At 37.5% G+C, this 11,149-nt stretch overlaps 1 protein-coding gene across 1 annotated transcript; it reads right to left on the reverse strand.

Annotated features, from left to right (window-relative positions):
* Positions 1–5,051: 5,051 nt before the first annotated feature.
* LOC110697542 lies at positions 5,052–7,081 on the reverse strand. The gene is made up of 2 exons (XM_021874907.1): positions 6,874–7,081; positions 5,052–6,211 (listed from the first exon to the last, which is right to left on the reverse strand). The coding sequence occupies exons 1-2, from the start codon at positions 7,079–7,081 to the stop codon at positions 5,052–5,054; spliced, it is 1,368 nt and encodes a 455-aa protein (XP_021730599.1).
* Positions 7,082–11,149: the final 4,068 nt, after the last annotated feature.

Below are 11,149 nucleotides of genomic sequence, written 5' to 3' on the forward strand. Positions count from 1 at the left end.
TTAGGGGTAGGCTAAAATTTTAAAATTTGGCGGTATTCCTAATTAGTGAAGCAAATGGTGATCAAACCTTCTCCTCATAACCAAGCAATCGCCAAACAAAAACAAACTAACTCCCCCGAGCTTATTCAAAGCCATAACCAAAATCATATTTACAAAAAGCGTAAACTTCTCCCCCAAGCTTAAAGAAAGCATTGTCCTCAATGCTTGAAATGGGGAAAACAATCACATCAAAATATTTTTGTTTTTTTTCTCTTATTTTCAATTTTTTTCATTGTTTATTTCCAAATATTTCAAAGAAAATGTCCATGCCTCTTTAACCCAGTACGACTTTTACAATTTTGCATTTATTAAGTCCTTGCCTTTTTTACATTTAGGACGACTTTTTCCATCAATCATTTTCCATTATTCACTAAATATTCACAAAACACAAGCTTGCTTACAAAAGGAACCAATATCTATACTTATAAACCACACACTCCAAAAACATGACCATTTGCTTCACAAAAATAAAAAATGGAACAAAAAGAAACAAAAGGCTCAAAATTCTAAAGATGTGGCTTGAAAAGAAGGGAAAAGGCTCAAATGGTTAGGAACAAGGCAAATGTAAACCTAAAGAGCTAAAATAAAGAAGATTAAACCTAGAAAAAGAAAAATTACAACCCCGAAAAGATGCCTTTGTCCTCCCTAGATGGTTCGGTCTCGTGTTTGAGAATTATGAGTCGAGATTCAAGATTAGGTCCGCAGTAGTCAAGGATTCATGCCACTTATGCAAAATATGTAGAAGGCTTGAAAAATGATGAACCTCACATGGATGTAGCAAAAACTCACTATAGGTGTAAAAATGACCATAGGAAGCCACTACCAACATTCCACAAACAAGTAGAATTCGGTTTCATGATCCTCCTAGTTCTAGAATATGCTACCTTAGCATACACCTATCCTAGAGTCAACCAAGCATATTCTCAAACCGTACTTACCCATACCATTTAGGAAGATATTCATTCAAAAGCAAAAATAGGTTGTATATAGTCTTATTCAAAAGAAAAACAAAAAGTGAAAAATAAAGCCTCAAAACATACCAAAATCCAAAAACAAGAAGAAAGAAAAATAAAAGATAAGAAAGGAGAAAAAGAAAAACATTAATAAAGGAAAATAAGGAAAATAAAGAATGGAACGAATATGCAAGTAAAACATGTAATTCCCAATCGACAAACAAGTTATCAAATGACAACATCGCCAATGATCCCAAACAGTCTAGGTGTTAAAAGCATCCATCCTCGAACCATTCAACTTTTCCTAAAACTAATCCTAAACTATGCATCCAAGAAAATAAAAGAGAATAAAGAAAAATAAGAACAACCTCACCGGCTTCCGAGCAATGCTAAAATAGTAAGGTGGAGAATCAACCACCTCTTCATACTCAAAGAAACAAAGAGTCATCATCAAAGCCATATGAGAACAAAAATGGAAAAGAAGACTATGGACAAAGAAAACGATTAGTAACTTCAAAACAAAAGAAAAGAAAGGAAAATGAAAATGAAAGAAAATAAAAAGAAAAAATAGGAGAAACTAAACTATCAAGAAAGCAAAAATAAGAAAATAAGAACTAAAGAACCAACTAAACATCTAACTAATCAATAAAGTACTAAACTACAAAATTTGGATTCAAGGGTTTAGATTTTTGGGATTTGGATATTAGGGGTTTGGATTCTAGGGAGAAAATCACGCATTATCATCACAACAACAAGAAGATCAAGAATGAACAAACATCATCAAAGAGGAATCAAGAAAGAGATCATCATACATTGAGGCAAAAGAAACAAGGTGATCATAGATACATCTCAACATCCTAACAATACAAAACAAGCAAACAAAAGACTAGGGATGAAGGCACAAGGCACAAAAATGAGGGACCTAGCTACCACTACCACTCCGCCTGGAGCCATCATTGTTATTCCCATCATAGGAAAACCCGGATGGGGGACCATAAGGATCCCATCCCCCGATGTAACCGGGTGGCCAACCATAATGCCCCCTAAATTTATCTTGTTCCCAAGGGGCAAGGGGAATGAATTGCTCGGGCAAGGTGAGCGGTAGTAAGTGATCGGGGTGTACATAAGGGTAGTTAGGATCACCCCATAGTCGCTCCCACCAAGAACACGGTAATCCTAGTTACCGTTCTCATCGGGGAATGAGCGAGTCTCGGTGTTGGACCCTGAGGGTCCTTGCCAATATGGGTACGTGGGTACCCCATCACCCCTAAAAGATGGCATAGGACCATATTGGGGTGAAAAGTAAGGGTAGTTAACCGGGGGAGTGATGTCTCCCCGGTTAAAACCCGCACCATACAAATGTTGTTGTTGGAGAAATATACCTTGTTGCATCTCCGAAATCCCTCTCATATGAGAATAGAGGTCCTCAAAATCTTAATCATACATACCCTCCAACCGGATTTGCATTCCCTTCATTTGAGCACTAAGGGCATCCAAGTCGGAGTTAGCAAATTGGCGATGTTGCTCTTGATGTTGTTGTTGTTGTTGACATTGTTGTTGTTGTTGTTGTTGTTGTTGTTGTTATTGTTGCGGATCTTCTTCTTCTTCTTCACCCATCTCCTCATCATCGTCATAGTGGGGAGGGCGGTGACTCTTAGAGACATGCCAAATGTTTGCCACATTCTCGTGGTGGAGAGAAGTCAAGGAGGGGTTAGTTAGATAGCACCAATGCTCGTGATCCCTTACCCAATCAAACACCACATAGTCATCATTCTTTTCTTAGAATTGGATTTGCTTAAATTGCTGGACGTCGAGGTAGAGAGAATAAACATCCCCCACCGGAGTGCAAAACGACAAATAGTGCCTGAGCTCAAGGTTGGTCACTAGCCTTGCGAACATGCTCCCACAAGGGATCTCGCCGCAATCCCTATCTTGCAATCCTTGGCAAAAGCTGACAAAAGTGTACCCCAAATTTAGGGGACCCCGGTACTCCGCCGAGTAGCCACCCATGAAATCTGAAGTTCCAACTGGCTCATCTTTCCCAATTCCTTCTTCGAAAACACCGAATACCCCAAAAGCCTATAGAGAACCCGGAGACATGGCTGGTACACCTTACTAATCTTGGCATATCGGGTCAAAAAGTCACCACATCCAGAAATGTTGTCCCACCATGAATTCTGATCGTATTTATCATTGAAGAAGAACTCGGGATCCAAAATATCTGAATTTGGATCGAAGTCTAGAACCGCATTGAACTCTTCTAGGGATTGATCAAATTGAATGTTGAAGAGCTGAAATCGGACATGGTAGAAACCACCCTCGGCCACCACAAAATCAAACGTGGCCAAGAACTCCAAAGTCGGTTGAACATAGGTACAGAAGCTCCGGCTCACAAATGATCTCATGCGAAGGTTGATAAGCAATTCCCTTAAATCATTATCAATTCCTAACATAATCATGTCTGCTTAGAAGTAGTGTTACGAGGGTTTTAGGGAACGGTTTTCTTTGAGTTTGGTGTATCTAGCTTTTTGAATGGGGTCGGTAATTTGAAGTTTGGGGATAGGGGTAGGTTAACGAGGTTGTGAGGTAGAAGAAGAAGGAGCAGGTTCTTCAATAGTGACATAGGTTTTTCGTTTCTTGAGGAGGTTTTTGATGTGTTTAGACATGATGAACTCACAAAGATAGTGACTCAATACACCACAATCACCACAAGAAACTCCAACCAACAATCTAGAATGCCTCAATCAAACTCCTTTACCAGTACCGACAAGCAACAACTCACTACCAAAATCGAGCAATACCCAATGTACACAATTACCACCAATACAAGCCAACAATTGCATTCAAACCATACACCAAGCATAAAGGAACCAAGAACCAAAGCTCAACAATATCAATGTAGTACAACCAAAAATCCGACCTCAACAATTCTCAACAGTTACGATCAATCTAGCTACAAAAACAACAAACAACACAATGTAAGCAATAATCAATCATCATACATCACAAATAACCAACCAAAATCCAATTTCAACCATCAAAACCTCCGAAATAAATACTACTACTATTCATACTCATGAACTACCTAAAACATGAAATTATATGGTATAATAAAGCAATTTAGAGTAAGAGTAGATGATTATACCGTACAAGAAGCAAGTTAGAGCAAGCTTTAGCCACCAATTTTTACCCACACCAAAATTCCCAAATTAGCTTCAACAATGGAGGAGAGAGAATGGTGGTTGTTATGGAGGAAAGGTATTATGAATGTTGTTAAAAATGGAGGAATTGTAAGAATATTTGATGAATTATAATGGAATTTTAGTTAAAATTGATGAAAGTGATTAAGAATATGGTGCGGTGCAGCCTAAATTAGGGTGAAGGGTTAAGAGTGCGTGAGAATTGAGGGTGAAGGGGAAATTAGGGAAAAGAAAGAAGAAGAAAGAAAAGATAAGCTCGGATGGGGGGGTGCGTGGCCACGCGACCTGGCGGCGCGCCCACGCCACTAATGCCCCTCATGCTTTCCTCCTTGGTGCGTTCATGCGTGGGTGCTTCGATAACTATCATTTTGGGATTTTTGAACTCATCATAATGATTAGATTCTAAATATGAAGAATGTGGGTTCAACACCCCTAAAATAATGGTAGCACCACGATGAACTCACCAAGTTCAAATTTTCTTCAAACTTAAGCACAAATTTCCTATCTTATGTCGCTAACAATTCTTACCCCTTTTACATAGAAATTTCGATAAAATTGAATATAAACACATCAAAAACAGCAAAACACCATTCCATTGCTCGTTCTCACTTGATGTAATCAAATTCCAAGAATTCAACCTATAAATCCGAAAGAAAAACAAGTGAAAGAAAAGAAAAGAAACTAAAAGAAAGAAAATTAAGAAAAATAGAAATCAAAAGGAAAGGTTAGAAATCTCCGGGTTGCCTCCCGGGAAGCGCTTGCTTAAGGTCCTAAGCTCGACCCTTCCTTCAACTCATGGAGGGTCAAAGAACACCACCTTGTCCGAGGTAGCGGATAGAACTTCTCTTTCATTTTTAACCTACCTCTCGTTGTTGCTTGACAAGACTTCACTTGCTTGCACTTCAAAAACAATCTTTTCATTTTTCAACTTCAATCTCATTATCTTCTTCCTCGAAGCTCTTGCTTTCTTCTTGAATTTGTTTCTTTTTGTAGACGGTTCCACACCATCTACATCCATGGAATAATCCTCTTCCTCTTTAGGGTAGAGCTCATACCAATGAGGAATGTCAATCTCCTCTTTGTTAATAGCCTTTGAAAGATCCTTCTTATCATCACTGTCTTTCATGCAATCAAAACTAACAAGCACATCATCAAAAATATCATGAACATTGTTAGATGAAAAGTAAATCATATAAACATTATCAAATGAACAAAGGGAATCATCACTCTTGATTCCTTTCACAAGGGATAAGGACTCATGCATCGGTTTTATCTCAAATCTCTCTTTCTTGTTACCAACTCTCAAAGTAATATGGCCTCCCTTAACATCAATCAAAGCTCCCGAAGTAGCTAAGAACGGTCTCCCTAAGATAATAGGAATGTGGTCATCTTCTTCTATTTCAAGCACAACGAAATCAACGTGAATTGTAAAACCACCTATCTTAATGGGAACATCCTCAACTCTTCCCTTTGGAAACATGATGGACCTATCGGCCAATTGCAAAGTCATGTTGGTAGGAAGAAGTTCTCCTAGATTTAGCTTCTTGAAGACCGAGAAGGGCATTATGCTTAAAGTGATACCCAAATTACACAAAGCATTCTCGAACAACTTACACTTGATTTTGCAAGGAATGGAGAAATTACCCAGATCTTTCATCTTCTTGGGGAGGTCATTGTGAATCAAAGCACTACAATACTCACCAAGCTTTACCAAATCTATCTCATTACAATCTCTCTTGCTAATAAAGATATCCTTATGGAATTTGGAATATCTAGGCATTTCGGTCATGGCTTTGGTAAGAGGGATAGAAAGATGGACCTCCTTCAACATTTCAAGAAATCTCCCAAATTGTTCATCTAATTTGTTCCTCATAAACTTTTGGGGATATTGAAGGTCGGTTTTTCTCACTTCCTCTTGCTTTCTCTCAACACTCTTCTTTTTCTCATGGCTCTCTTCTTTGCTCACATCTTTTGCCACATCTTCCTCTTTTTGCTCACTTGTAATACTCTTCTTCTTGTCTTCCTCACAATTTCTAGAAACTCACTCTTCAAGAACTCTTCCACTCCTTGTGGTGATGGAATAAACGGGTTTCTTAGGATCAACTCCTTGGGAAGGCAATGAAGAAGGACAAGCACAATCTTTCAAAGTGTTTACTAGTTGTGTGAATTATGTCTCAAGCATTTTTTTTATGTGTCATGATCTCATTAAATATCTTATTGCTCACGCCATATAAGTATTCAAGATTTTTGTTTGATTTTCAATTATCTTCTCCAAATTGAACTTCGACGATTGAGAATAGGAATTTATACCAACACCTTGAGATTTTGGACCAAATCCGGGTGGGGGTTCCCTTTGGTTGTTTTGAAAATTCCCTCTATTTTGATTGTTCCAATTGCCTCGATTTTGATTGTTGCCATAATTTTTGTTTTAGCCACCAAAGCCTTGCGATTGGCTTTGATTTCCATAAACTTGGCCTTGGTTTTGATTACTATAACCTTGGTTATTATAGTTACAACGGAAACCTTGGTTTCCTTGGTTCCTATAATTATCATTGTTATAGTTATCAAATCCACCTTGTTGGTGAGAATTTATATTTCCAAAGTTTCTTGGTCCATCAAATATTTTACCATTGTTATTGTTTGAGACGAAATTCACATGTTCACATTTTCACTACTCTGACCATCATCAAGATTTTCAAACCCATTTGAACAAGTAGAAGCATCATGGTCATAAGACCCACAAATATGACAAAATAAGCATCCATTGGGCATATTGTTAGAAGTAGAAGGAGGAGTAGAGTTACAAGATGTAACTCTCCCTTTAATGTGGGAGGGATGACCTTGTTCATTGGAAGTTTCACTCTCAAGCTTGGCCTTGATTGTTGTCATCTCCTTTCCCAAACTTGCAATTTAAGAGGATAGGTTGTTGATGGCATTAAGGTGATCAACCGAATAAACCTTCGATCCTTTCTTGCTCGAAGACTCTCTTTCTCCTTCTTGTCAATCCATATAATGGGGCACCACATCTTCTATAATGTACACAACCTCTTCTTCAGTTTTTTTCATTATTGGGCCTCCGGCTCCCGCATAAAGACACGTTTTGCCTTGAGGACTCAACCCTACATAGAAATTTTGAATGATTTGGTAGGTTGGGATGACATGATGGGGACATTATCTTTTATACTCCTTATACCTTTCCCAAGCTTCATACAAGCTCTCACTAGGTATTTTGCTTGAAACTTTAGATCAAAGTCCTTGCCTCCGTCGTTTTCTTTTAGGGGTTAGAACCTAGACAAGAATTCCTTGGTAACTTCATCCCATGTTCTAAGAGAATTTGGCTTGTCCTTGTCTAACCATTCCAAGGCTCGACCTATGAGAGAGAAGGGGAACAACTTGAGCCGGATAAACTCTTGAGAAACACAATTCACTTTAATATACACTATTAGAATTTCCTTGTTTTTTCGACGCTTTTAAGACTTATTTTTGACGCCTTAAAGCGTCGAAAATTTTGCTCTTGACGCTTTAAAAAAGTGTCGAAAAACATGAGTCGAGAATTCCCTTTGACTCAAAAAAGCGTCAAGATTCTCGAAGATTTTTTCTGTCTACATTTTATACGAAGCGTTGGTATCTTGAATGGTTCGCACAGGTTCCCAATTTTGGCGACACTTTTCCTTGTCCATAACAAATCCTTTAGCGACGCTTTTTTGTGCCGCTATATCTCTTGACGCTCTCTTGCATCTAGTTTTTCCTTTTGAAATATTTTATCTATACACAAGTTTCTACACAAAAAAGCGTCGTGAATTTTGCTATAATAGCTGCTTACAATGTGTAAGGAGGGTGATCCCATCGTAAGGGGTACTCTCCTTAAATGCCCTTGGCCACTTTAAATCCTAGGACTTTACACTTTTTAGGGTGTTGAAGTATTTGAATTCCTGACTGTTCGGGGGACCTTGAATTAGAATTGATTCTATCATTACGCTTTTTTTGTAAGAAACAAGTAGGAGTCGCGAATGATCTTTAGGAGAAACTCATAAACCTCGTTCATGCCTTTCTTCCATGTGGAATTCTTGGAATAACTAGCCCAAATCATAAGTTTACCTATGCCCAAATTATTCTATAAACCATAAATGAGTTTGGGAGCGAGGGTACTAAGATAACGTTTCTTTTAGAGGGGAATTGTCATCCTAGCTCTAGTACGGCCAATACTAGCTCTTCCTTTTTTACAATTTCATCACCAAACAATATATGCAACGTGATACCTAAAACTATGTTAGTTGATTTTATTTACAAACATTAATTCATGTAGGAATTACATCGTAATGTTGTTATTCTTATTTCATTAAATTCGTGAAGAGAACAAGAAAATAAACTAGATTCGCCTTGGCTTAAGTGATCAACCAACAATTATTTAATTCAATTCTAATCTTTATTTAACGCAAGATATTATGTGGAATTGATTAATTAATTATTTTAAAGGTGATCAAACAACACTAACTAATTAATTAAATTTCTTTTAAACAAGAAAATAAAGGTGATTTAACTAAGTGCTTGGGAATTTACAACTTCTCTTTGCTGGATCTCCGTTTAGAACACTTATGGAACCTCCACCGTAGTAACAAGATATCGAAAGGGTGAGTGTTTAGGACAAGAGGGCTAGGTTGAACAAGTTCACAAGTTATTTCGCCAGAGTTTTAGGTTAATTTATGTCTGTTTAAGCCTTAGTTTAAGCTCGTATTTACAGGGAATAATTAGATTTAGGGTTTCGGGCATTCTGCCGCATCAGGTGTCGCACGCAACAGATTGAGTTGCGCGCGGCATCCTAGCGCAAGTTTTAGAGTTGCGCTGCTATTAGTTGTGCAGCGCAACTAATTGTCTTGTTGGCGGCTTTATCGTAAGATTTGATTTTATATTTTTTGTATAATTTTGAAAAATTTTAAATCTTCCTTGCGCAACTCTGAAGGATGCTCTAGGTGTTGCACGCAACTGAATTAGTTCCGCGCAGCAGCCAAGCGTGACTCTTTGAGATGTGCGCGACTTTTCCTGCGGCAACACTAATTAAGATTTAACCTAGACGCTCATAAATCCGTCATTATTAGGGTTTAAACACAGGCATAATCCTAATAATAATTGGGTTTTGTTAATTGAACCTTTGTTTTGGCTTTTTCTTTAATTTGGGCTAGTCTTTTGTGTTTTGTGGCTTAACTAGTTATCCATAAGTATTCTTCACTTCGATCCAATATGAAGATGGTTTTATTTATCGTCATAGCACTTCATGTCGGGGCAGGAGGTCAAAAGTAGATGTCTACAGTTAGCCCCCACTTTGATGGGGTCTAGAATAGACGATGATCAAAGTAGGGCAAGGAAATAAATCCGACACTCATTCTGCGATGTTTTCTAAGGATAGAGATTCTTTCAGTAATGTTTAAGGGTGTCGAAACAATCCTTGGTTCGCTAAGTGTTTGGAACAAGTAGCTATTAACGCTAGAAAAAGTCCTTCCTAGTCTTAAGTTCTTAACGCGCTAATGAATCTAGATTAATCCTTTGCAATAGTAGAACGCTTTTACGAGTAAAAGTGTTCTAGGTGATGTCAGGTCATGAGAAGAGAACGGTTTAACAAGGATAAAAAGTGGAAGATTTCCTCTCAATCGTGTCATCGTTGGTATAAAGTCCCTCGATATGTCATCGAAACTTTAGCTTGACTTTAAAAAAGTAAAAGATGGAAAAGGGGTTTTCGGTATTAGAGTTGAAATGGTCCAGTATTCGAGTTCGGTCCTGTATTCGAGCTGGAAGTCCACAAGATAAAAATGCATGTATTAGGAGGCATATATTCAAATTTAGTGAGAGAAAAGAAAGTTAACAACTCTCTCATCAGTTTTGTCAACAAGATGAGTACACGTGTCTTAGCATTGGGGGCACGTGACTACATGGGTGCTTTTACTTGAAGCACCACCACGGAACGTCTTAAGGCACTCTTACAAAAACCGTTCAAAACCTATGCTTGGAAAGTCACAAAGCACGGTGTGCTTGCAATATGATGCAAAAAACTAACAAAAAATGAAAACAAAATACAATGTGCAAAGCGATTTAAAAAGATTTTGATAATTTGCGCGCCATTACGTCTATAAACGAGCAAAAACCGTTCAAAGAATGATCAAACGGATCAAAATCAAAATCTCGGTCTTTTAGTGACCAGTATCCGCGCGCAACTCAGAAGGTCGCGCTGGCGAGGCGCGCACATCTTTTGAGTTGCGCTAGTCAGTAAAGTGAAAATCGCAGACGCGATTTTTCATTTAACCCTTTCTCCTTCCTTCGCCATTTTCGACTCTTTCTCTCTCTAGAAAGCTCAATTTTTCGTGATTTTCGATGCTAAAGGAAGCAAATTTTGTCCTCGGTTCATATTTGCCATAATCCAATGTATGTTTTTTTGCTAAAATTTATTTTTTTTTGGCTGAATACGAACGATTTTCGAATCGTTAAACCCAAAATTTTAAATTTGGGGGTTTTTTATTCGGCTTATTTTTCTTGAAATTTTTTGCTCTATGTTGTTAAGCTATTTTTAAGGAGTTTTTTTGCAACAAATTTCATGAAAAATGGTTAAGGATTGAACCTTGTATGAGCATTTCTTTGTTCAAGATCGTTCTTGATTTTTTTTCAAATTTTTGCTTGATTTTATTGCTTTTTCTTTCCCATTTTGGTTATAATTGCTGATTATGAAGAATATCATAGTGATAGAACTATTATCACTTTCATAATTCATTTTTGTGAATTTTGAATTTTTGAAAAATGGTGCAAAACATACTCTTAGCTTATTTTTGCCATATTCGAACTTTAAAATTATTTGGTAGACGATAATTATGTTTATATTACTATTATTCGCCTAGAATTAGTTGATTCTTTGAGATTTTGGAATACAATCCTTTCAATGCTTAGTTAAAACTAGTATAGGATGGATTTTGT

The sequence above is a fragment of the Chenopodium quinoa genome, unplaced genomic scaffold (genome assembly GCF_001683475.1).
Source record: "Chenopodium quinoa cultivar QQ74 unplaced genomic scaffold, ASM168347v1, whole genome shotgun sequence".
NCBI classification, from domain to species: domain Eukaryota; kingdom Viridiplantae; phylum Streptophyta; class Magnoliopsida; order Caryophyllales; family Amaranthaceae; genus Chenopodium; species Chenopodium quinoa.

Bases quoted from the DNA above. Each gene is read 5' to 3' on its own strand.
- LOC110697542 (XM_021874907.1), bottom strand. From the start codon at position 7,081: ATGACAACAATCAAGGCCAAGCTTGAGAGTGAAACTTCCAATGAACAA. The intron at 6,212-6,873 runs GTCAGAGTAGTG...ATTGTGAGGAAG, and splicing joins GTTTGAAAATCTTGATGATG to ACAAGAAGAAGAGTATTACA.